The 27,353-nt window shown below is 30.3% G+C and overlaps 2 protein-coding genes across 6 annotated transcripts; one reads left to right on the top strand and one right to left on the bottom strand.

The window, feature by feature from the left end:
- Positions 1–5,809: 5,809 nt before the first annotated feature.
- sni (SDR family oxidoreductase sniffer) lies at positions 5,810–9,725 on the bottom strand. Of its 3 annotated transcripts, none has more exons than XM_065510132.1 (4): positions 9,597–9,725; positions 8,296–8,613; positions 6,578–6,629; positions 5,810–6,517 (listed from the first exon to the last, which is right to left on the bottom strand). In XM_065510132.1, exons 2-4 carry the CDS (start codon positions 8,419–8,421, stop codon positions 5,952–5,954), a joined length of 744 nt encoding a protein of 247 aa, XP_065366204.1. In that variant the 5' UTR covers positions 8,422–8,613; positions 9,597–9,725; the 3' UTR covers positions 5,810–5,951. The 3 variants fall into 3 exon arrangements, with proteins under 3 accessions (XP_065366204.1, XP_065366205.1, XP_065366206.1); XM_065510133.1 differs by having other exon boundaries at positions 9,589–9,689; XM_065510134.1 differs by lacking the exon at positions 9,597–9,725 and adding an exon at positions 9,160–9,291.
- Positions 7,979–27,351, top strand: Trxr1 (Thioredoxin reductase 1). 3 transcript variants are annotated; one of them, XM_065510131.1, is made up of 6 exons: positions 7,979–8,219; positions 25,173–25,390; positions 25,460–25,590; positions 25,658–25,887; positions 25,955–26,711; positions 26,777–27,351. In XM_065510131.1, the coding sequence occupies exons 1-6, from the start codon at positions 8,207–8,209 to the stop codon at positions 26,904–26,906; spliced, it is 1,479 nt and encodes a 492-aa protein (XP_065366203.1). In that variant the 5' UTR covers positions 7,979–8,206; the 3' UTR covers positions 26,907–27,351. The 3 variants fall into 3 exon arrangements, with proteins under 3 accessions (XP_065366203.1, XP_065366201.1, XP_065366202.1); XM_065510129.1 differs by lacking the exon at positions 7,979–8,219 and adding an exon at positions 9,042–9,311; XM_065510130.1 differs by lacking the exon at positions 7,979–8,219 and adding an exon at positions 19,251–19,397.
- Positions 27,352–27,353: the final 2 nt, after the last annotated feature.

Here is a 27,353-nt window from a genome sequence, read left to right on the forward strand (position 1 = left end):
TGTTTTATTTAAGCAAAATATAACTGAAACTATTAAAAATAGTTTATTTAAGATAAAAACGAGCTTAGAGATTAACTCAAAGCTAACAAGTAAAATGATATATTTGGCTGACCCGAATTCTTATATACCCTACACCAAAAGATACTGTAAGATAAAGAGTTAAACAATGTTCTTTGTTTAAACAAAAAAGATTTAATTTTTTTCCGAAATTTAACCCATTGTAGACCGATTTTCTAAGCTGTGATATACAGTGATTTACACACAATGGAAACTTGTTTGAAAACTACGAAAAGTCCGCTACTTTTTGAATTCTCCTGCTCTCAACTGAAAGGGCAACACTGCTCATGTCAAAATTTGAACAAGCTGTGTCATTTAGTTCGTGTTTGACAGCCATTGATAGCAGGCTACTTCGTGACTTGAGGAGAAATTGAAAAAAATGTGAAATTCCTCTGCTCATTAAACGGAAAAACCATCATTCAAATTAAGGCTAAGCTTGATAAATAAAAGCACGTAAGATGTCGAACGTTCTTTACGCCCAGTTGAGTTCTCTACACCCGAAACAATTGAAAAAAATCAAGATTATGGTGTTGGCAGATCGGAGATTGAAAGTGCGAGAGATTGTGGAAGACATAGGCATCTTACATGGCTCAGTGGTTTCAATTTTGAGTGATCACCAGGGAAACCAAAATATGCAAATGCATGTTTTTTCTGGTGAGTCTAATGAGCACATGGATAAGATATTTACACGTTTCAGAACTATTTAAGAATTTTGGCATTGATTTGTTAGTGCATATTTTACCCTTAAATTCATATTTTTGCATATATTTGTTTTAAGAGCATATTTATGTCATATTTTTGCGTTTTTAGAGCATATTTTACTGTTTAATAGCATATTTTCACTTACTTATTTTTCGCTGTTGTGTTACAGGTTTTTACTTTCTTTGTTTAAAATTCAAAATTGAAAAATAGATGGCTTTTCACCAAAAAAAAAAAAAAATTAAATTAAAAAACAAACAATTTTTTAAAATTTAAATTTAAAAAAAATTAAAAAAATAATTCGAAATTTTTTTTTTCAAAAATTGAAAAAACTGAAAAACAATTTTTGTTCACCTAAAAATATTTAAATTTTTTATTTTGAAGTATAATTTGGTGAAGGGTATATAAGATTCGCTACTGCCGAATATAGCTCTCATACTTGTTTTAATATAAAATAAGCACTATTTTAATAATAGCGACATCTAAATGTCAAATTTTAGTTCTAATTCAAACTTAACCGTTGTTAAAGCAATATTGTCTTTTAAATTTGCTCCTGTAACATCAGTTGATGTCGAAAGAACATTTTCTATGTATAAAAATGTTTTCAGATCCAATAGACAACGATTTTTATTTGAAAATTTAAGTCAATTTTTTTTGGTTAAAAATTATGTAAAAGTTTGTTTTTTTAAGAGCATATTTTTTAAATTTTAACATCATATTTTAAAGTTTTTACTGCATATTTAAAGAGCTTAAAACGCTTTTTTAGAGCATATTTCCGGTTTACCTGGTGATCACTATTCACCTATTTAGCACCGAGTGACTATTTCTTATTTTCAAACCTTATGAAAAGTCACGGCGGAAAGATATTTGACTCCAATGATGAAATCATCTCACAAAAAAATACATACTATTTCGATGACCTCGACAAATCTTATTTTTTGGAATGGTTACAAAAATTGGAGAAACGTTGGACAAAGTGCATAGAGCTTATAGGAGACTCTGTTGAAAAATAAAATAATTTTTTATTCAAAAACCTTTATTTCATCACCCATAATTTCTGTTTTCAAAAACGTTCTATTCAAATACATATAAGTTTCAATGTTTAACAAAAATACATTTTGATGCCTTAATATAAAAAGGCCTCGTGTTCTTTTTAAGTCGAGATTTTTTTTTAATTATGATATACAGTATTGGCCATAACTAAAGCACCCCCTCAATGAATTTTTTTCATATGGTATTTTTTTGTATAAAATCATAGTTTTAAATATCTATTATGTATTATTTTCATTTGTTAATATGTTTAGTATTGATAAACAAATACTTTCAAAGTTAACCTTTCTATAAGAGGTAACTTAAAATCAAAAAATATTTTAAGGTAGAAAATGAAACGGACAAAACTAAAGCACCCCTTCAAGGATATAATATAAAAAAAAAATTTAGTTAAGTTTTTGTTGCAAATCCTTTGTTTTGGATGGCACAAGAACATCTCTTGGCAAAGAAGATAATATGTTTTTATGGCGTTTTTCGATATTCCTTCCCAGGCTATTTTAACGGCATGAAATAAATCGTGAAAATTTCCAATCCTTATTTCAACAATTTTCACGATTTATTTTCATATTAACAATGTGCCACAAGTTCTCAATAGGATTGAGATCGGGAGATTGACCAGGCCAATGAAGAACTAGAATCTTATTGCTGTGTAGCCAAGTCTTACAAATTTTGGAGGGGTGCTTAGGATCGCTATCCTGTTGGAAGCTCCCTATAATTGGCATCTCTTCACTGGCATAAGGCAACATTACAGCTTTCAATACATCACGGTACATGAACCGATCCATAATCCCATAAATTTTATGATTTGGCTCAAATTCTTGACCAGAAAAGCAACCCCAGACCATTACATTGCCTCCTCCATGTTTAATTGTTCCTTTGCAATACCTAGGATTCAGTCTTCCTCCTTTTGGTCAGCGTACACGCCTTATTCCAGCGAAACTTTTTAAGTTGTATTTGGATTCGGCAGGGAACAGTACTGTCTTTAATTTTTGGACACTCCAGTCGATGTGGGCTTTGGCAAATTTCAGTCTAGCTTTCTTGTTCTTAGCTGATAGAAATGTTTTTTTTGCTGGTCGTCAGCTGAATAATCGGGCTTCTACTACTCTTCTACGGATTGTTCTTTCGCTAACGCATAATCTTAAACTTGTTCGTACTTGAATAGCTGATGCTGTAGGATCTTTTTGTATTGCTCTTTTGATCAAGAAATCATAATATCGTGTTTTTTTCACGAACGACCTCCAGAATGCACCGGAAATTATCGACCAGTCTTAAAAAATTTTGAAACGAGCCTGGAAATAACTGATCTGTTAATTGAATATTTTTTACTAAATTCATGTAGTGATAAGCCCGTCTTCCAGTCTTCAATAACTTTAATTTTAAATTCACTGGAGTACTTGTTCCTTGTCATTGTTTTTTTTTTTCACAATAAACTGTATAAAACTTAAATTTTGCACACTACGTCTTCCTATATTTTTATCTTTTGGAATTTTTAATTCCATTCATTGTGATTCCCGATAACTCACATTGCAAACATGCAGTACCGAGTCAAATTTTTAAACATCTTATAAGAGGGTGCTTTTGTTTTGTCCGTTAAGTTTTGAGTTTTTATATGATTTATCATTTTAAATTAATTTTTAATAAAATTATCTTTTACTAAATGAATATTAAATGAACATTAACAATATTAGTTAATAAAATATATACAAAATACATCCCAAGAAAGCCGATTTTATCAAAAAAATTATGATTTGAAAAAATCCATTGAGGGGGTGCTTTAGTTATGGCCAATACTGTACTTACAAAAAACACGAATTAGGGCCTTTTTATATTAAGGTGTCGATTTATAGAATGTTATAATGCTTTAGCATTGGCAAAACAATGGAAACTTTTACAATAATGTGTTATGCCGATTTCAATATTTATTTTATTTGTAATATAAATTCTCTGAAAAGTATTTTTTAACTTTTTAATGGGACTCACTATCAGTGGAGACACACCCTTTTGTGTTACTATCAGTATCTAGGTGAGGTAGAAATTACAAATTTATTAATTAACAACATTGCGAAAAATATCGAAAAGTCATTTTCTAAATAACCAACATAAAAAAGAAAACACTCGTATATCATTTGGTAAAATATTCCAGTATCTTGCAGATTTTAAAATGATTTGGATTTGGGGATTTCTCGTAGATCTTGAAAACATACAGCCCAATTATGAATAAAAAAATTCCGTGGGAGTTTTTTCCCATTGAATTTTAATAGGAAAAATGAGAAAATGGGAAAAACTCCCGGGGAATTTTTATTCATAATTCGGCTGATAAATCTTCCAAATCTTCTCTTGGCAATACGAAAGACTCTGTTCAAGCTGTGTGAATAATTTAAATTATCCGTTTTAAAAATTTAAAAAAAAATTCGGTTTGCTCAATATTTGGGAAGAAGACCTTGTAAAACTACCAAAAGACAAGATAATTTAATACCATACCATGGCATTTTATACGACTTTATAGGTCGCAAAGAGGGTTGAAATGTACCAAAAGTGGGGATTAATTCAAAAGCTGAACTTTATCTTTTTCATGTTTGGTATTGGGTTAAAGTGCATTAAATAATACATCACAAACTGATAAAATTACAGTTGTGAGTAACTTACTTTATTGGCAGTGAGCGGTCAAAGTCAAATAATTTTTACAAATTTTGCTTGCTGTGGTTAAAATTGAAAATTGTGATATTTCGAGAGCTTATATTTTTTGTTAAATCTTTTAAAAGTAGAAATATTAAAATGGAACCATCAACTTCAGGTATTTGAGAACATAAATAAATAATTTTTGTTTAGATAAATGTTTTGAAAATATTTTTTAAGATTTTTTTTAAAGTTCTCCATTATTGGGGTTTTTTCGATATATATGTAGATTGAGTTGAAAAAAGGTCAGGGCGAGATCGGGTAAATTCCATTAAATGCTCTTAAAATATGAACTTTCAGCTTATATATACTGATAAAAAAATCGTGCGGGTTTATTGTGGTTTTTTACTTATTTAAGTTATAGTGAAAGAACTCCTCTGGCTAAAAAACATATTCTCATACAAAACAGGTTAAAAAAAATTGTTCTTACATTTTTTTTAAAGTTGTGTTTTTATGTATTGTTCATTACAAAAATTTATAATATTGTCTTTTGTAGCTTTTTTTAAAAAAAAAATTTACATTTATAAAATTTTGTGAAAAATAAAAATTAGATTTTAAATTAAATTTATGCTAATGTAAATACATATAATAAATTTATGTTTTGAATTTTTTAATAGCATATTAAGTATGCTTTTATTTCCAATTTAATTCATTAATTTATGGCTTTCCAATCCAAAGTTACAGCATAAATTGTGAACTAAGGTCTTTTTTTCCAAAAAAAAACAATAATGCGCTTAACCTTTTTTAACATTTTTTTCTAAAATGCTGTGTTTTTATAAAAAAAATATAATATTTTAAAACTACGGCTTCTATGAATTAATCGCCACTTTGGGTACCATTCAACCCACTGTGCGTCGTGATTATTTGCTTATATCTCAGCCATTTGTGGGCCGATTTTTCCAATTTGAAATAGCAACCCAACCTGATTTATTAATGTACTAATCATATTTATGTGTTGTTTGGAGGCTTCCCAAAGTTGATTTCAACAGATTGGCGAACATAACTATACAGACTCCGCTATAATATACAGTGGTTGACAATACAATGGAAACTTTTGCTAATATTCAATTAGTAAGTCACATTATTTACAACAAGCAAGTAAGAGAGCTATATTCGGCAGTGCCGAATCTTATATACCCTTTGTGGGAACATTTTTATAAATATTTTTCTTTGCTGCAAAAATATTAGTGATCAAAATATGTGTGAAAATTGTATGGCAAAAATATTTTTATTCAAGTAATCCAGTGGTTTTTTGCTTGTATGCCGATTCTCCCGATTTTAAATAGCAACATTACCTTACCTTATATGTATTATTGCAGCAATCATGTTTGTTATTTGTAGGCATTATTTCACTTTATTTCACATTTTCTTTATTATCTCTTTATTTAACAACTTTAACAAACTACAACTACTTTTACAAAATGTACAATTCATAAGCCACTCGTATCCTTCCAATCTTACTCCTCTCACTACCAGGGCAATTGCTCACCATTGTACTGATAGAAACCACCATTATGTTTTGCATTGAACTTCATAACAGTCTCTACAATTTCAGCCGTTGTGGGTTCAACATCTAGCGGCGCCTTCACACCACCCATATCGGTGCGCACCCAACCGGGATGTAAGGCAACACACAATATTTTATTGGGATACAAATCAATGCTCAACGATTTTGTGGCAGCATTGAGAGCAGACTTTGAAGTGCGATAAGCATAAAGACCACCTTCGACATTGGACTCAATTGAGCCTAAAACTGAGCTCATATTTATAATGGCGGCACGATTAACGCCAAAATCTAAATTTTCCTTGGCCTTTGAGGCTTTTTTCAACAAAGGCAGACAGGCTTTGGCCAGCATAACCGGTACCACGGTATTCGTTTCGAAAGTACTCATTAAATCTTCAGCTTTGGTAAGATGGATTCTGGTGGATTTGGGTGAAACGCCAGCATTGTTGAAGAGGACATTCAGACCATTGTCTTGGGTAATATCTTCGATTTGTTTGATTAAATTATCGTAGGAATTGTAGTTGCGTAAATCTAAGGGAGGATAGTTCATAGTTATTTTATATTTTAATAATCTTAAGGTATTACACATACCAATTTCCACAATGTGTATGTTGGAATTTTGAGAAGCCAATTCTTGAAGTTCCTGAAATGGAATAGGAATAATAAAATTATTTGAAGCATATAGAAGGGAAATGTAATGGTAGTTAGATAAAGTAAATCTAATTAGTCGCTAAATTTTCTCAAAATTTGCTAAAGTTTAAAAGTTTCCATTGTTTCTCAAATGCTTTGAAGGATGCCACAACTATAAATGTTCTTTTTTAAACTTTATATTTTAAATGAAAACCTAGAAAATTTATATTTGTCAAGTCAAAATTTAAAAAAAAAAGCTAATCCATTTATTTAAAAATTTTCCGAGCTCATAGGTCCTTATAGGTTAGGTTAGGAAGGGGTGTACACTATGTGCACTTCCACTCGGACACCTTGTGGTCCATTGTGATTCCCTTCAATAGATGTAGACAATGAGGATAGCCTTAGAATAAGAGAAGAGTCCAAAATACCGCCTGTTAAAAATAGAAAGAAAGAAAGAGAATTTTTTACGGATTTGGAATCGCCGTAGAACGTCCCTTAGATAGCCACCCTATTCCCCTAATGAAACCTAGTATGTTGCTCAGTTTGCAGCCAGCAACACTACCAAGTTCGTCCAGAAATCTATTTCCTAGCCATCTAAGTCTGTGACCCTGTAGGTCCTTATAAGGTTAAACATAAAATAAATAATAAATTTGTCGTTAACTAACCTAAAATTTTCTATGGAAAGGACAGTGTTTTACAATACAATGGAAACTTTTTGAAAACTATATTCCGTATTTATAGGTTTCAAAAACATGACCTTTAACCAAATGTGAAACACTAAATACTAAAGCAATACAAATTTCTTGGATTTATTTTTATATTTTGGAAAAGTTTCCATTGTATTGGCAACCACTGTATATTGTTAGTTGGTTCAAAATTTCTATTAGAAATGAAATCTATCGATAATGAGCTAAAAATTTATAAAGGTATACAAATTTAATTTATAAACCTCAATATTTCCTCTACGTCGCTAGTTATGCTCAAAATTCTCTATATAGGACATTTGTCACTTGTGAAATTCTTGATGATCAACATTTCCTATTAAGAAATCATCTTTCTTCATGACTTTAAAAATATCCCTACAATTTTTACCTAAAATTCCATAAAAATAATGCCCACGAACGATAACCGTTTATTTTTTTAAAATACAACCCTGCGAAATAATTCCAATTGGAAATCATGTTGACATTTTGCAAATCACTAGAAAAAAATAGAAACAATAAGAGCGACTGGAAAGTTGTTGTCATATTTCTTTCAAAACCAAAAGAAGATAAAAGGGAATTTCAAAAGTGAAAAAAAGCTAAAAGTAAACGCAAAAACCAACGGCGCTTATTTCATTTCTAAGTTTTCTAGAGGAAACAACGAAGTAGAAGAATTTAATTGAAAAAAGTGAATAAAAATACCAAGTGGTGTTAATAAAAATTGTAAAAATATTTATAAAATAATTTCGAAGAAAAAAAGTGTGTGAAAATAATTGTAAAACAATTAAGTGTATTAATATTTATCACAAATTTTGCAAAAGTTCTGGATACGCAGCAAGAATTACATTTAGAACAACAAAAACCGCAAGAAGCAGTACAACAACTAAAAATGGCACCCATAAGTGAGTACACCAGACAATTTTTCCTCCTTATTTTTTAAGACAAATCAAATGGGGAAATTATATGTATGTACATTACCTTGGCTTGATCCTTATTGCGACATGTGGCAAATAAGTGTTGTGGTGGTTTGGGAAGTTTAACCAATGCTTTAACTAGACCCAGACCAAGGCCACGATTACAACCAGTAATTAGTATAGAATTCATGATTTCCGGGTCTTTACAAAGTTCAATTGTAGTTCGTGATGAAGTTGTTTTTGTAGTAATAATTAGTTTAAAACACGTTGAATAGTGCGACGACGATGAATGGAAACGATGATGAGGTTGCTTGTAGGTTTATTTTTTGTAGGGTTACGATCTATGTGAAACTATTACGTGCCGTACTTTTGATAAACTTATCTGGGAAATAAAAGAAAACGTCAAAACAATAAAGATTATAATAAAAATTTTATATTTTTTACCACACCATAAAGATAAGCAAATGAGATTTTCTAAAAAGTTCAATTAAAATTAACAATTCTATTGTTAATAAATAGAGAAAATTTACAAATTTGTAGAAAAAAAGCTTCATTAATAGTAAAAGAAAATGCAAAAACAAATATGTCGGCCTTTTTTTTAATTTCTTAACAATTGTTGCTTTTTTTGCATATTTAATTTTGTGCTCTTTCTTGCCAGAAAAGTTATGTTATCATTTCTCTCTTTCTCTTTAACAACCTCTAACATTCCAATAAGTTGTTTTGTTCTTGTGTTCTCTTTCTCTTTTTAACCTGTTTTCACATATTCCAAGCCGACTTCCAAGGCAGAGTATAAATGTCAAACGATTTGTCAGTTTATAAGCAAGAAAAAAACGAGATATTTGCAATATTCGTGTTAAAAAGTGAAATTAAAACAAAATACTTATTTTAATTATTAAATTAACATAATTATAGTATTAAGTATGTTTACGATATGGAATTCTCGTGCTTGTGTTACATTTATACGTTCCTCCAATTGCACGATTGTAGCGGGCACTTCGCGACGTAGTTCCTCCACAAATTTCATGCACAAACGTTTTATGAGCAACACTCAAAGCCAAAGAGGAGCAGCCACACAAAATCGTAAGTTTTCTGAATAATTCCAATGTTATTTTGCGAAACAATTATTTAGGAATTTGTTGCAATTATATAATTGTTTGAATTTCACAAAATTGTTTATAATTTTCACATAAATTTAATGAGTGATTCTTGAATTTGTTTTTGTTTGCTATGTGACGACGCGATTTTTGCCAAGTCATTGTTACTTTACATTTTTTTTGTTATTTTCGCCAATTCACAATTTTGCTTATCTTGTTGATTTCTTTTACAATATAGATTTTTTTATTTTGTATTTATTTACTTTCTAACCTCACTAGTAGTCTTGTTGGGCCAACTTGTTTTTAGAAACAGCTATAATTTTGATTTTAATTTTGCAATTTAATATGAAATTGTTTTTTGTTATCTATGATGATAGTTGTTGTTTTGTGAACTTCTAATTGGAAGGGAATTCTATAATATTCCAGTTCAATAATTAATATTCTCCTCAGCTGTTTGTGTTGTCAGGAGTTGCCAGAAAACCTGTTGCTGTTTTCCCCAGTGACATTTCAGAAAATTTCTTTAATTTGGTTGATTTTTATTCTAATATTATTAAATCAATTACAGTGAACTCGCGATAACGTGAACTAATTTTTACCTAGGAGGTTCACGTTTACGAGTTTGTTCACGTTTTAGAATAGTCTGTATAAAAATAATTTTGTTCACGTTTCTGGCATGGGTATATATAAGTTTGTCATTCCGTTTGTAATGCATTTTTCATTTGCGACCCCACAAGTCGATATAGCTATGTCCGTTTGTCCGTCAGTATGTTGAAATCAACTTTCCGTAGCCCCAAATAACTTAAATACATGATATCTCAGTCTATAAATGGCTGAGATATAAGGAAAAACCCGGGATAACCTCGAAAAATAAATTTTTTGTCATATTTTTTTCAATAAAATAAAAAAAATTAAAAAAAAAAATTGGAAAAAACTTTTTTAAAATAAATTAAAAAACAAATTCGAAAATTTCGTTTCTGTTTTATGCCGCAACGCACCCAACTGAAACTATTCAGAAATGAGACGGTGACGAACACCAACGTTTTTCAGTTTCAGTTTTCGTTATCGGCGTCGATTACGGTATATGCGGAAACGTAGCTTTACTTGTTTTAGCTTAAAAGATTAATGGATTTTTGACGAAAATTTTTAAGACCTCAAATTAGCGTTGGAAATTTTCAATATACCTAAAAAGTAAGCAAACTATTGTAATGTAGCAAAACTATTAGTTAAACAAACCAATTGATTACTTCATTTTAATTGTATTAAAATACAATTATTTAAAAGCAACATTGGATCCTCAGTTCAATATGTTGCTTTCAAACATACATTATTTGTGAGAATGTTAAAATCCTAAAATTCTGTTATAGCAAAACTCCCAGTTTTATATGAATAAAAATTCACCGATAGTTTTTTCCTATTGAATTTGAATAGGAAAAATGGGAATAAAATTGTACTGATTTTCAGACAAGTGGTAAGTCAGTATGTATTAATTATTGCTAGAATGATAGATCTCTTTGTCAGCTAATTACACATTTTTCACATTTGGCGGTAAAATATCTTGTCAAAATTTTTAATTTTTAAGTCTAATAATACCACTTGGTGATTGATATACATAGATGTGTTTTTGTTTTTAACCACACGTCTTGACAATACAAGAATTTGGACATTAACTTAACATTAAGAGAGGTGTCGAAACGCAACAAATTCATGTGGATACGAAATTGTAAACCACTTCCGTATTATATTGGCGATGAGAATATAAGATTTGCAACAGACGAATATAACACTACTAATTGTTGTTGTTGTTGTAGCAGCATAAACAATTTTACAATATTTAATCAGGGGGTTCTGCATATTGTTCAAGTCCAAGGAATTGTGCTACTTCGACAGGATCAGTCCATAAATCCACAGGAAATAGTGAAGTAGGATTGCACAATGTGCGCATTTCCAATTTTTGAAAAAAAAAAAATTCAAATGTTCAACTTTCGCTTTTTGAAAAAAAAAATACGGTTCAATTCCTAACACTTCGACGACATAAATGCCAATTGTCCACTCAGTTTGTATATTAACAGCTGTGAATGTTTACATTTTTTAAATAAAGTTTTCAAGGTGAAAAAATTTAAAAAAAATTGCAGGAAAAGTGTAGTAGGAAAAAGTGTTTTTTTTTTTTAAAAAAAATATTTTACTAAATGTTTATATTATGTGTAAAATTTAGTGTTTTTATTTGTAATGTTTTTGTGAAGTTACGAAAAAGTTCTTTGTCTTCTGTAGTATAGAACTTATGTTGACTGCATTTGCCCAAGGAATGATACATATGTGGTTATTTTTGGGAAGGTCAGGCTTCATTCCATACTCAATTTTTTTTGCAACTACTTGCACCAAAGCCAATAATTTTCTTTTTTCTAGAAACATACTAAAATTGTTTGTAACTACGTTTACCCATGCATTAGATCTTAATGTAGCAAGTTTTTTAACTAAAGCGAATGTCAAAGACACACAATTGCTTACCCAAAATTTAATTATAGCGGAGCCCCAAGAAAACGCCAAACAAAGAAGAAATGCTATTTGTAGATAGTGCTATGAGAATATAAATTGAAATTTTGGTGAGGTGGAGGGTGGGTTATAAGTAATATGGGGGAGGGTGAGTTACGGTATCCTCCTACGGTGTAATTGATTGCGTCTCTATGTATGCCGTTCAAAGCTGTAATATACGAGCGGCGATCAAATGGATCAAAAAGATCCTGCACATACCTTTATATGATCTCCTCGTATTTGTGTAGTTCCTGTCTGACATGCCTCGGATAGACTCCAACTTTGTAATGTCGAGTTTGGATGACTCTTCCGGTTAGTTTCCTCGTGAAGCGGTGTTAACACGACAGCCGGTTCTATGTAACGAAATGAACCGAAAATCTTCGGCCAAGGAGTTTCAACCCAACAACAATACAACTAATTGTTTTATTTTCTGATTGAATTTAAAATGTCATCAGGTCAACCAATTATTTTGACCATGACTGTATGTGTTGTACAATTTGTTAGTTTTCACATTGGAAAATTATTCATATCCTGGCCTTTGTTATTATTATTTAAATCTAATACATCATTCATAGAGTCCGAATGAAACAATTTCTCTCAGGCTTAAACCGAAACTAACATAATATTCGGCCGAATCTAAACAAATTATCAGTCTATATATATGTATATAAAAATGAAATGGTCCATGTATTTAATGGCATCACGTGAGAATGGCTGGAACGATTTTGCTGATTTTTTTTTATTCGATTCAAAATTTTCAGAAGATGGTTTGTAAAGAAAAAAATTCAAAAATTCCAGGTAAAACTCGATTTTTTTTTTTGAGTCCAGTCAACTGTAATATAAAAGATCCCTAAAGTATGCAGTACAAATTTAGATAATTTATTTGCAAATAAATAAGAACAGGCAGGTGTATGTGGGTTGGAGAAACTTGAAGAACTAACATTAGCAAATGATACCGGGCAAAGCCGAGGCGGTCAACTAGTTTATAATATAATTTAATGTTCTATATTTCCTAAAACTTTTGTTAAAAATCACATTGTTTCTTTATCTAAAAGAGCATTTTTGGAGGGATTAGTTTTTCTGGAGCAGCTTTAAATTTGTAATAGATTTCTTAAATGTTTTTCAAAAACATATAAGATGGCTCATTTGAACACGAATACAGTAGTTCGACCCCTGTTTTTTCATTTTTAAAGTTTAAGTTTTAGGTAAATAATGACCGAGAACTAATGTTTACGTAATCCAAAACCGAATATTCGGTTCAACTCTTATCATTAGTAAAAATGTATTTTGCTTTAAATCTAAATGCCTAATAAAAGAGGCACATTAACACAAATTACCTTTTTCAATTTATAATTCATGTTTATTAACTATTTTTATTCTAGTTGCTATGACACTTGTAAAGTCAAAACTTTCAATTCGTAATCATTACAAGTGTTTTTCTTTCTAAACGGCATACAGAAACTAAACAGTGCAAACTAAACATCGGTGCTAATAAAAGAAAAGTAAAGTAAAAAATCTTAAAAATATTTAACTAAAATATTTGTGCTTTAAATAACTAAGCAATTGCCAACAAATCAAAATTAAGAATACGAATGAATAATAAACTTTAACTCAGTTAATTGATAAAAAAAAATCTGATAAATAACAAATACAAGCAAAAGGCGTTAAAATTGGAAGAACAACTTCAATCGATTTTTCTCCCACAAACATTTTTTAAGAGGTGGTTTGTTTAGAAAACCTATAGATTAACACTACAATACCTACCTATATAATTTACTTTTTTTATGATTCTATATTTGATTTTCTTAGTTATATGTATTATAATAACTTCAACTTCAACTAGCAGTTGCGAATGCCTAAAGTCATATTCAAGGATATTACTTCCATAAAGTAATTAGTTTTCTTTCAACGTCCTAACAAGTAAGAGTTATTGTTTTTACTCCTTACAAATTCCTCTGCTTAAAGTCATATGAATTATTTTGTATTTTTACCCGCATCTGAAGCTAAAAATTCAAAAGATAAACGTCGTTCCGTTTATCAATCTGATTATCTTGACATACGGTTAAAACGTAATATGAGTGATGAAGAGTCGGAAGTTACAAATGTTGAAGAGGATGAAGAGGAGGAACAACAAGAAGACGAAGAAATTATTATTAATCATGATGGTATGAAAGGTTTTATATATTATTGTATAATAATGCACTTGCTGCTGTTGCACACTAACCTAGTGTGAGTTTAATTGTTCACCTGGTTTTCCTCCTTAACGTCTCGGTTGCAATTATTCTGTTTGTTTTATTTCTGCAATTAATTGTTTGTGTTTAACTTAATTGCAAAGTTTTTTTTTATACATGCATACATACATATTTTGTTTATAGTAGTTTTTATTCTACAATATAATATGCAGTGTCATGTTGTAGAAATATTATCTGGAATTTTCTTTATATTGTAGAGAATTGTGTTTAGTTTGTTTTATTTATTTTCTTATTTATAAATTGTTTAAATTTGAAAGTGTTTTAATGACGTCACTAATGATTACTAATGGCTTCGGAAATAAATAACTATTTCTTTTTAATAAATTGTCATCCCGGTAGTTGGTTTATATTACTTTTAATATTAAGTGATTTTTTTTCTATATTATTTTCAGTATTAAAGAGTGAACAAGTTTAAAATGATTTGTATTAAAGATTAGAATTATTAAGTTTATTTGTAAACTATGTAATTATTAAACAATATTTATGTATATTTGTTATAATTTACATATGTATTTCTTTATCATATTGTTAAGATTAAAAGGGTTTTAGATTAGATAAGATTATACATATAGGATTTGATTAGATTATATAGATAAAAAAAATACCTTTTAACTTTTTATTATTAATACAATATTATGAATTTACGATTGTTATTATTTTGTCAAGTTGACAACAGTAAAATGACTTTTAGAAATTTCAAAGATTATAGAAAATATATGTAAATTCCATTGATATTTTCTATGAAAGAATAATATCTTTAAACAAATGGTTTGGTATTTTTTTTATTATATTTTTGTAAAAAAAAACAAAATTTTTCTGCTCTGATTTTTTAGTGTTCGACAGAAATAATTTTTTTAAATCGAAACTTTTCCTCTCCGTAACAATATTAATATTTTTTCCATATACATTGAAAATCGATATATACGTGAAAGTAGAGACCATACAATGTAACACTGCGTACTCAGTTTTTTTTATCGTGTCAGATAGCTTTGGACTTTAAAATTTCTCAGGATAAAACGTTTTCAAAAAAATTATAAAATAAATGCACATCCATGATGGTATCAAGTATTTTATATACATTATTGAACACTATTTATATCCTTTGAAATTTTTAGTGATTTGTGAGCACTTTGGGGGCCACCCACTAGCCCCCATTCCAACTATGATCCCATGTAAATACAAATCAACTCAAATACACTTCAGCATTATCGAATTATTTTCAAAATAAATAGCTTCTAAACCATTGTGTGCCAGCAGGATAAGAGCAGCATGATTTATGGGGATCTTGCGCCATTTTATTTCAAAGTTCCATCATATCTCATGGTATGTATATAACATCCCGGAGATGACATTATTTCTTTTGGGGGGATATCTTTAAGAGCAGTCTCAGTAGGAGATATCTGCATAGGAGGTGGAGGGAGGTTAAGGTAGTTTTCATAACTAAAGACTCTAAGGCCAGCCACTCGAAACCAAAATAAACCTTTAGCATATCGTGTTATCTCTTGATGACACTAGAACGACTAATAGATACACATCTAAGGATAAAGAAGGAGCTTTTAATTACATAAAGATATAGGTATTAGTGATTCGTTAGTGGAACTTTGGGTTTACGATTTGGACAGTTTCAATGCTGGATAACAGGATTATCAACGCAACAAGGTGGAGTTCAAGAAACTTACTTAGATTATTTGAGTCCTCGTTAGTGAAACCTTTGCGGGAAGGTCACACTAAGATATTGTGTGAGGCAGGTCTTATCAGTCAGGAAAATATTCCCACGGGAATCTCTGATCATAGGGTCGCGATTTTTAACTTCGGTGTCTCACCCCCAGTAGGGATGAATGGATTGGATCCGATCAACGGTTCGAAGGGGTGCAGTTTTCATTGATGGATCCAAGATGGACTCTGGTCGATAGCGAAATTTAATGGTCATATAGACCCTCTAACGAATGCAGCGTCTTCCAGGCAGAGATCTTCGCGATCTGGAAATTCACGGAGTTGATAAAAGCACACGCCACAGAGGTGTCTGTGACAATTTATCTTTGAAATGTCATATAATACATTCTAGCATATTGGAGGATTGCAGGAGAGCTCTTGAAGAGCACACTACTAATTTTCTTCTTCTTTATTTTCTATATCTCTATATCTGACTCTTGAAGGGAATCACAAGGGACCTTATGGTCTCCGAGTGGAAGTGCACATAGTTCAAACCCTTCCAAACTAAACTAAATGGTATCTCAACCACTTACCTCTTCAAATGTGCTCACATAGAAACCAACGGAATTTCTCTTATTTTTTTTGTTATATTTCGGTAGAACAATGTCACGAAAATATAATTTATTTTTAGAACATCTGTAAACTTTAGTCCACTGATGAATCAGTAGATGTCAGTCGACAATATAAGTACAATAAGAGGTATCAATGTATTGCTTTTGACAGTATTTGTACCCTTCACCTTCTTGTGAAGGGTATACACATCTGCTCAAAATAATAGATACACCAAAATTTATTTTTTAAAAACGAAAAAAAATAATGGTATATTGTAAAATTATAAAAAAAATTCAGTCGATTTTTATTTATAGTTAAAAGGAGAGTAAAAAACAAAAACAAAATATTTCATAATTAATAATAAATATTATAAAGTAAATTAAATTTCTTAAATTTCGAAAAATTTGGTGCTCATAATAATAGATACATTTTTAAAAATTCTTATTAAACAAAAGCTAATAAATTTTATCTTAAAAAAATTAGTTTATTATTAAAGTAAAGCTAGTATCCAGTATATCCACCTTTGTTTTGTAAAACTTTCTCCACTCTTCTGGGCATACTGGATATCAAGTTCTGACACTTCTCCAATGGAATCTCGTACCATATTTTTTGCGTTTTCTCCCATAAATCGTCTTTATTTTTGAAAACTTCCTTCGAAAGCCTTATCTTTAATTCACTCCACAAGTTTTCTATTGGGTTTAAATCAGGGGATTGGCTGGGCCAGCTTAAAACAGGTACGTTATTCTCCAAGAACCAGTTTTTAACTAATCTTGAACTATGTTTTGGGTCGTTGTCCTGCTGGAATGTCCATATTAATGGCATATTTTCCGATGCATATGGAAGCATTACGTTTTCCAATATGTCTCTATACCCACTAGCATTCATGGTATCTTCTATTCGGAATATCGGACCAACACCATTCCATGAAAAGCAACCCCAAACCATTATGTTTCCCCCGCCATGTTTTACCGTCTTTTTTGTAAATTTTACGTGGAATTCTTTTCCTTTTGGTCGGCGTACATTTCTTTGGCAGTCGTTTCCAAACAAATTTATTTTTGTTTCGTCGCTCCATAAAATATTTCTCCATTTTTTTCGCCTTCACACCCGGACCATTGTAAGTGCTCTTTAGCAAATTCTAATCTTGTCTTGATATTTTTTTGGCGCATTAGTGGCACTTTTCTGGCAATTCTTCCAGGCAATTTAGCTTGTAAAAGACGACGACGAACTGTTTGTGGACTGATTTCGTTACATAGCTCCGCAGAAATAGCTTTCGATAATATGAAAGGGTCTTTTTTAACCATAAGGACGATCCGCCTATCTGTTTCTGGACTGGTTTTCTTTGGTCTACCGCGAGTTTCTCTTTTTTGTTTTTTAGATAAAGCATTTTGGACAAAATGTAAAGATCTTCCTATGCTCTTTGCTATTTCCCGTAATGATTTTCCTTGATTTCTCATCGTTTGAACAATTTTTTTCTCATCTTCGGTACAATGATGATTTCGTCCCATTTTCTTCAAAAGAGTCCTATTTTTTATAAAATTGTTGCTAAAATTTAAATTATACTTACTGTTTCACGTAAATAGGAACAAAAAATTGCACAAAAAAAAAAATTGTATATAAACAAATTACAAATTACTGATGTGTATCTATTTTTATGAGCAAATAATTTTTTGTAATTCAAATAAATTCGTTTTTAAAAATCAACATGAAAGCAAATAGTTGCCAGATTTTTGACTGACATGACATTGCCAGATAGAAATTTTAATAATATGATGTATTCTTAACGCTTGCGAGGAAATTTTCAATGTTACCGCCATTTAAATTTTTTCCAATTAGGTGTATCTATTATTTTGAGCAGATGTGTATATTTAGCTTAGCAGGTTTTTATATGAATGCAAGTGTAAAATTTAGCACTGTCTTGAAAAATACAACGATGTTACATTATTAATTTATGAAATGAGAATTGTTGATTGAATATTAAAAATCACATTGAGAAATTATTAATTGAACTTGAATTATTTAAACAAATTGTTGGGTTCTCAACTAAATACAAAATGTATTTCAAATGTTTTGCATCAAATTCATTATAAAATCAACATCAATAAGACTTTTTTATAGGTTTATATCGTATTTAACTGTAAAAACTAGAAATTCCATCTTAATGAACAATTTTCTATAAATTATACTTTGTTAACTTGTTTCTTTCTTAAAATTTTGCTAAAATTTCTATATTATAACAAAATCATGATTCACATACATAGCAATTAAACTGGTTTTTTAAACAAGCATGACTTGGGAAAAAAGTATTTAATTACAAATCCAGCAGAGAACGTGAGTTTTGGCAGAGCAAAAACCTTTCAAATGTTAAGTAAAGGTTCTTTCTTTATCTATCGGTCACTCGCACTATCAAAGACACATGCTTTTCTCTAAGCATGCGAATTATTTGTAGATTTATTGTTAGTTTTCTTATCTGTTTAAGTTGTATAAAATACTATAACTACTACTTGAATATTGGTCAAATTAATAATTTGACAGTTGAAGGTAATATATGGGGATTTTTGCTAAAAATATTATTAAAATTCTCTCACAGTATTACTCTCCCTGTGAATATTTGTGTTTGAGTAAGAGTTTGCAAACTACAACGTAGTTTTTTTTTGAATTTTTTATGCATGTTTTTCAAATCTCTTTAGAATTTTAATATTCATTACAATACATCAACTACTGCTACTCTTCTCTACTCAACCTACTACTCGTGCAAATAATGAAATGTGAAATATTAACACAAAATAAATGTGATAGATGAAATCATCATTATATTTTGTTGCTGTTTTTTGCCAAATACAAATTTGATTATTGCTCGTTTACAAGTGGCTATAGAGAGAGTTAGTGTTTTGTGTGAATTGAAAGATTGCAGCCGTCTTTTTTACAAATACTTAGTTGTTTATTAAGAATTTCAAAAAAATTTCCAAACAAATCTAACATGGGTGCCGTTTTCTCACGTTTATATTGTCCGCGACCAAAAGGATTAGGTATTAATTTAATAAATTTGTGCATCATTTAAAAAAAAATACCTAGTAACAAGTGGTATTTTCTTTTAAAACGGCTAAAACATACTTATATTTTCGAAAATGAATGTGTTTTTTTGTTTTTAGATTTTATCATTTATAAATTGATGACAAATATTAAGAAAAAAAAGTAAATAAAAAGTATGACTGCATGTTTGTTTCTTTTAAAGTGTAGAATGTATAAGTTAATGAAACAAATAATTTATTAAATTTAATAGATTATGAAATTTGAACAATAATCTTCTCTCCCCTGGTTTAATGTGGAATATAATATAAAATGTATGACGTTGCATTAAAGTAATTTGTATTGTCAATGACAAAATAAATATGTATAAAATTGATAATAATCAATAATTTAAAAAAAAAAATAATAATGAATGCTAACTAAAATTGTTTAAAGAAATACAAATTATTCTAAATTATTTCAATTTAGAAAAATAATTGTTAATTGAAATATTTATAAATTAAAAAAATGTTTTTATTTTAATGAATTAATCAAAATAATTAAGTATTCAAAAATCTAAAATTCTAAAAGCTATTAAAATGTGAGGATGATTGATTGCGTTTTGAAAATTTGAATTAAATTTCGAACATATTCTTTTGACCGAAACCTGATTTTATGATTTAAATCAGAATCACTTTTTCCACTTTGTGGATCGATATAACTCACAGCATAAATATCTGAAAAATGTCGCTATCGATATAAAATTTAACAAAACCATGTTTAAAATATACAGAAATGACGTGGCAATCGGTCCATTATTGGTCATAGTTCCCAATTCCGAAAATTACTTTACTTTGCTTTATTAAATCTCTTAAAAATATTGATATCCACATAAAATTCAACACAAATAAGTTCCATATAGAAAGAAATCAAGCAAATTTAATGGCGAGCGGTCATTAAAGGTCCACTTCCACCTGTTTTGGTTTTAGCACCTGTTTTGGCTATTACATGGACGAGCTTGATCGTCTATATTTTCTTACTTGTTTTTAATTTCATCAACATTTTTAATGCCACAAATAAATTAAAATAAATTTTTTAAAAATTTATTTTCATTAGTGGCCTAAAATCTGAAATAATTTTTTAAAAAATTTTAACATTTTTGTAGTATTTTATTTGTATACTTTTATTAACTTAATTTAACAAAAAACAAAGGACATAATTAATTAAATTCTAAAAATGAGAAAACAAAATTAAAAGATTAATTTATTACAAAACAATGGAAACTTAGGTATTATTTTAACAAATATGGTCTAAACTTTGCAATAACTCAATATTTTGTTGGGTATCCCTTATTTTTTATAACTGCTACACATCGACGATGCATTGAACGAATTAAAGAGTCAATGGTCTCCTTTGAAATATTTTGCCATTCCCTTATAACCGCCTCCGATAAATCTTCCTTCCTGGTGTAATTTTGGGTCATTATTTTACAATATACAATTTCCAATAGATTTTCTATGGGATTGAGATCTGGCGATTGGGCAGGCCACTTCAAAACACGTACCCCGTTGGATTGTAACCACTCGCTTACAACCCTAGAGGTGTGAATCTCCAAACTATGGGCATATTTTCCTCAGCGCATGGATACATAACATCGTTTAATATGGTTATGTATCCTATACCTGTCATGGTATCTTTTATAATATGAATTGGGCCCATACCTTGCCCTGAAAACATCCCCATACCATAATATTGCCACCGCCAAACTTTACAGTCTTATTTGTGTACTTTTCCTTTTTCCCTTTGGTCGTCTTACAAATGTTCTCCCATCACTGCCTCTTAAACTGTATTTGGATTCGTCGGAAAAGAGGACAGTATTCCATATCTGTATCGACCAGTTTAAATGATCCCTGGCAAATTGTAGACGAGCAGAACGGTTCTTTTTAGAAATTAGTGGTTTTTTCACAGGACGATAGCAACAAAGACCAGCCGCATTTGCCCTGCGACTAACTGTTCGGGTACTTATTTCTAATTTTAGGCTATTAACAACCTCTCAGGAGTTATTTTTGGGAATTTCTTGAACTCTCTCGCTATTAAATTATCTTGTCTAGGAGTAGTCTTACGAGGTCTTCCACCTAAATGTTGAGTTTTTACAGAACCGGTCTCACGAAATTTCTTTATAATTTTTGAAACTGCTTACGAGGTCTTCCACCTAAATGTTGAGTTTTTACAGCACCGGTCTCACGAAATTTCTTTATAATTTTTGAAACTGCTGATTTATTTATTGAATATTTGTCACAGATACTTTTTTGTTTTAAACCAGCTTTAAAATCGTTAATTATTTTATTTCTTAAGTCTTCACAAATATTAACTTTAGCCATTTTCGTTAACTTTGAAAAAAGCAATTATGCGAAAAACTTAGAAAAAGAAATTGTGAAAAATTACCAGAATTTAAAAATAAATAAAATAACTGTAAACAGGATGCTTTTTACATCGTTCTTTTAAATATTATTTTCGTTTTGCACTTCTTTCTTGCAGAAGTTTAAAAGTTTCCATTGTTTTGTCAGTAGCGAAATAGTGAATATTTTTAATTTTGTTCCCTTTTTTTCAGAATATAATTAATTATGTTGTTTGTTTTTCAGTTAATTTATATAAATAAAACTATACAAGTAAAATACCAAAAAAAAAGTTTTTATTTTAAAAAAATATTTTAAATTTTGGGCTACATATGGAATATTTAGAAAAGTTTCCATTGTTTTGTCAACCACTGTATATACAAGTTGATTTATTTTTTATCGTAAATAAAAATCAAACAGAGTAAAGCAGATTATTATTTATACATACACATCTGCTCAAAATAATAGATACACCTAATTGGAAAAAATTTAAATGGCGGTAACATTGAAAATTTCCTCGCAAGCGTTAAGAATACATCATATTATTAAAATTTCTATCTGGCAATGTCATGTCAGTCAAAAATCTGGCAACTATTTGCTTTCATGTTGATTTTTAAAAACGAATTTATTTGAATTACAAAAAATTATTTGCTCATAAAAATAGATACACATCAGTAATTTGTAATTTGTTTATATAAAATTTTTTTTTTGTGCAATTTTTTGTTCCTATTTACGTGAAACAGTAAGTATAATTTAAATTTTAGCAACAATTTTATAAAAAATAGGACTCTTTTGAAGAAAATGGGACGAAATCATCATTGTACCGAAGATGAGAAAAAAATTGTTCAAACGATGAGAAATCAAGGGAAATCATTACGGGAAATAGCAAAGAGCATAGGAAGATCTTTACATTTTGTCCAAAATGCTTTATCTAAAAAACAAAAAATAGAAACTCGCGGTAGACCAAAGAAAACCAGTCCAGAAACAGATAGGCGGATCGTCCTTATGGTTAAAAAAGACCCTTTCATATCATCGAAAGCTATTTCTGCGGAACTATGTAACGAAATCAGTCCACAAACAGTTCGTCGTCGTCTTTTACAAGCTAAATTGCCGGGAAGAATTGCCAGAAAAGTGCCACTAATGCGCAAAAAAAATATCAAGACAAGATTAGAATTTGCTAAAGAGCACTTACAATGGTCCGGGTGTGAAGGCGAAAAAAAATGGAGAAATATTTTATGGAGCGACGAAACAAAAATAAATTTGTTTGGAAACGACTGCCAAAGAAATGTACGCCGACCAAAAGGAAAAGAATTCCACGTTAAATTTACAAAAAAGACGGTAAAACATGGCGGGGGAAACATAATGGTTTGGGGTTGCTTTTCATGGAATGTGTTGGTCCGATATTCCGAATAGAAGATACCATGAATGCTAGTGGGTATAGAGACATATTGGAAAACGTAATGCTTCCATATGCATCGGAAAATATGCCATTAATATGGACATTCCAGCAGGACAACGACCCAAAACATAGTTCAAGATTAGTTAAAAACTGGTTCTTGGAGAATAACGTACCTGTTTTAAGCTGGCCCAGCCAATCCCCTGATTTAAACCCAATAGAAAACTTGTGGAGTGAATTAAAGATAAGGCTTTCGAAGGAAGTTTTCAAAAATAAAGACGATTTATGGGAGAAAACGCAAAAAATATGGTACGAGATTCCATTGGAGAAGTGTCAGAACTTGATATCCAGTATGCCCAGAAGAGTGGAGAAAGTTTTACAAAACAAAGGTGGATATACTGGATACTAGCTTTACTTCAATAATAAACTAATTTTTTTAAGATAAAATTTATTAGCTTTTGTTTAATAAGAATTTTTAAAAATGTATCTATTATTATGAGCACCAAATTTTTCGAAATTTAAGAAATTTAATTTACTTTATAATATTTATTATTAATTATGAAATATTTTGTTTTTGTTTTTTACTCTCCTTTTAACTATAAATAAAAATCGACTGAATTTTTTTTATAATTTTACAATATACCATTATTTTTTTTCGTTTTTAAAAAATAAATTTTGGTGTATCTATTATTTTGAGCAGATGTGTATGTATATGAAATTTTGTTATGGTGACTGTCAAACTACATTTATTTAAGAAATCTCTTTCAAATGAAGCTGTCAAAACTCTAAGTTTCTTATAAATTACGAACCTGTTGAAGAGTGTTAATCGCTTTTACAATTTTATTTCTCTCAACGATTTATATATCAACAAATTTCTCGCATAAATAATTTCCTTTCAGAATTTTTGAAGTGATCCCTTCTTGAAAATAAGTGCACCCCTTATTTTCGATCGCTAATAAAAATGTGTAAAATTAAATTTCTCACAACATGCAATATTAATAAAACTTAATAGGTTGTAGCATTGTTTAATTTTATTAGTTAGATAACCTACAGTGAAATGTGATATTGTAAACCTTTTATCTGTATTAAAAAGTTGAATATAATATAATAGTGTAAATTTTAGTTTAATACAAAAACAATAAAAAATGTTTTATAGTTGATTAATTGTTATTTAATCTAAGTATGACAGTTGGTGGTTTAAATTGCAATTAAAACAAGCATTAGAAAGCATTACAAATATTTTTCAACGATTTTCGAAGTTTCGAAAATAATTTCGAATTTTCGAACATAGCAGCAAAAGTTAAAATTTTTAATAAACTTTCAAAAACTATATCAATTTCGAGTTTACAGCTTGTGAAATTTATTAAATATCACAAATTTGTTAAAAGTTAATTACTGAGATTTTCTAAAATTCGAGTAATTGGGATGATTCTGGAAACAGTAGCACGTTTCTATATTGTATTTATGTGAGGAACTTTCCATTCGAAATATTTATAAACTTCTAGTTAAACACAGAACGAGTAGGAGTAAATCCTTTATTGTGTATATACTATTAATATATTTAGTTTGAACATTAACTAAACCATCCTGTTAAAAACTAAATGACTACCAGAATTTTTAAACTTTTTCGATTCGAAAACTTCTAACAAGTTGTAGAAACGGGGTGCAGTTTTCTTGTCTCCCTCGTACATAGTTCTACGGAAGCGAAAAATTAATATTTACACATTATTGAAAAGTGTTTTTAGTTCTTACAAAAGTGTAACAAATAAACAAAAATAGTGTACATAATAAACAATAATCATAGATAAATAAAATTCAAGCCAAGAGTGTAAATAATTAATAGTGATGCAAGCATTTAAAAACATCTACATTTCAACAAACAAACATCAACATCAACTCACAACATTCATCATACACACACCAAAAACACCATACAGCTTAAGCTAAGTTAGGAATTCTCATCTTATTTTTTTTTTTACTAATTTCCTATTGCTAATTTGCAGATGAATACGATTACGACCTAATTGTAGTTGGAGGAGGTTCAGGTGGTTTAGCTTGTGCCAAAGAAGCCGTTGCAAATGGAGCTAAAGTTGCCTGTCTAGATTACGTAACACCCACACCACTGGGTACCAAATGGGGTATTGGTGGTACCTGCGTCAATGTTGGTTGCATTCCCAAAAAACTAATGCATCAAGCCTCTCTTTTGGGTGAAGCAGTGCATGTAAGTTTCTATATTAGAATATGTTGAATTATAATTTATTAATTTTAATTTTTAATTTCAATAATAAAGGAAGCCGCTGCTTATGGCTGGGAAATCCCTGACAAAGATAACATCAAACCAGACTGGAGTAAATTGGTGCAGGCTGTACAAAATCACATTAAATCCGTGAATTGGGTGACTCGTGTGGATTTGCGTGACAAGTAAGTTTTTGCTTTCTACCTTCATAAACAGAAAATTGTAATTACTAATTGAAATTCTCCAATTTAGGAAAGTTGAGTACATTAATGGCTTGGGTTCTTTGAAAGATCCTTACACCGTTGTGGCTAAAATGAAAAATAACTCCGAACGTTCTCTAACTGCTCGTAATATTGTCATAGCTGTTGGTTGCCGTCCCCGTTATCCCGATATTCCCGGTGCCATGGAATATGGCATTACCAGTGATGATCTTTTCAGTTTAGACAGAGCCCCCGGCAAAACCTTGGTGGTGGGTGCTGGATGTAAGTACATATTTATTTTTAACAATTAGTGAACATTGTTTTTATTCTCTTACTTTTTTTTTATTAGATATTGGTTTGGAATGTGCTGGTTTCCTTAAGGGTTTGGGCTATGATGCCACCGTTATGGTGCGCTCTATTGTCTTGCGTGGTTTCGATCAACAGATGGCCAATATTGTTGCCGACTCTATGGTTGAACGTGGCATTCCCTTCTTGCACAAAACCATACCCAAATCGGTGGAGAAAACTCCTGAGGGCCGTCTCTTGGTGAAATACATTAACACCGAGACTCAAGAAGAAGGCAGCGATGTTTACGATACTGTCTTGTGGGCTATTGGTCGTAAGGGTTTGGTTGAAGATCTCAATTTGCCCGGTGCCGGTGTTCAGGTGAAGAATGACAAAATCGCTGTCAACGAGGCTGAACAGACAAATGTACCCAATGTTTATGCTATTGGTGATATTATTCATGGTCGTCCCGAATTGACTCCTGTAGCCATTCATGCTGGTCGTCTATTGGCTCGTCGTTTGTTTGGCAACTCCAAGCAGGTTATGGATTACACAGATGTGGCCACCACTGTATTTTCTCCCCTAGAATATGCCTGCGTTGGTATGGCTGAAGAGGATGCCATCAAGAAGTTTGGTGAAGATAACATTGAAGTATTCCATGGTTTCTACAAGCCCACAGAATTCTTTATTCCCCAAAAGAGTGTGCGTTATTGTTATGTTAAGGCCGTGGCCGAACGTAGTGGTGACCAAAAAGTATTGGGTCTGCATTATGTAGGACCCTCAGCTGGTGAAGTTATTCAAGGTTTTGCCGCTGCTGTCAAGTATGTTTTCTTTTACAAAATCTTTAAAAATATTTATTTTAATATTTCTTTCTTCTACTATATAGATCTGGCCTTACCATGAAAATCTTATTGAACACTGTTGGTATTCATCCCACTACCGCTGAAGAATTTACTCGTCTTGCTATTACAAAACGTTCCGGTTTGGATCCCACACCCGCTTCTTGCTGCAGTTAAACATTGACTTCTTTGTTATCTACATTTTCCTTGAAGAAATTACTACAACACCAACACCAAACACGCTTTCTGTATTCGAAAAAACATCCTCTTTGTGTCTTGTATTAGTTTTCATTCCACCTTTCACAAAACTTAAAACATCTGTGTGTATTTGCCAGTAGAACTGGCTTCGTCATCATCATTCATTTGCTGTTTACCACCACAAATTTATAGGCTTTTTCTTAATTTATTTTTCTATATTTAAATTCTTTAAATTATGTTGCCTTTTTGTCTCAGAATTATTTTGAAAATAATTTCGTTATATTGGGCAAATTTAAACTAATTAAAAGCGTAATCATTATTGTAGAATGCCTGTTTCAAAAACAAACCAATTTGTAATACAAAACAAACAAAATAGAAAACACCACAATTACTTTAATAAAAAGTTTATAAAATTATATACCTATT

This window comes from Calliphora vicina, chromosome 4, assembly GCF_958450345.1.
Source record: "Calliphora vicina chromosome 4, idCalVici1.1, whole genome shotgun sequence".
Lineage (NCBI taxonomy): Eukaryota > Metazoa > Arthropoda > Insecta > Diptera > Calliphoridae > Calliphora > Calliphora vicina.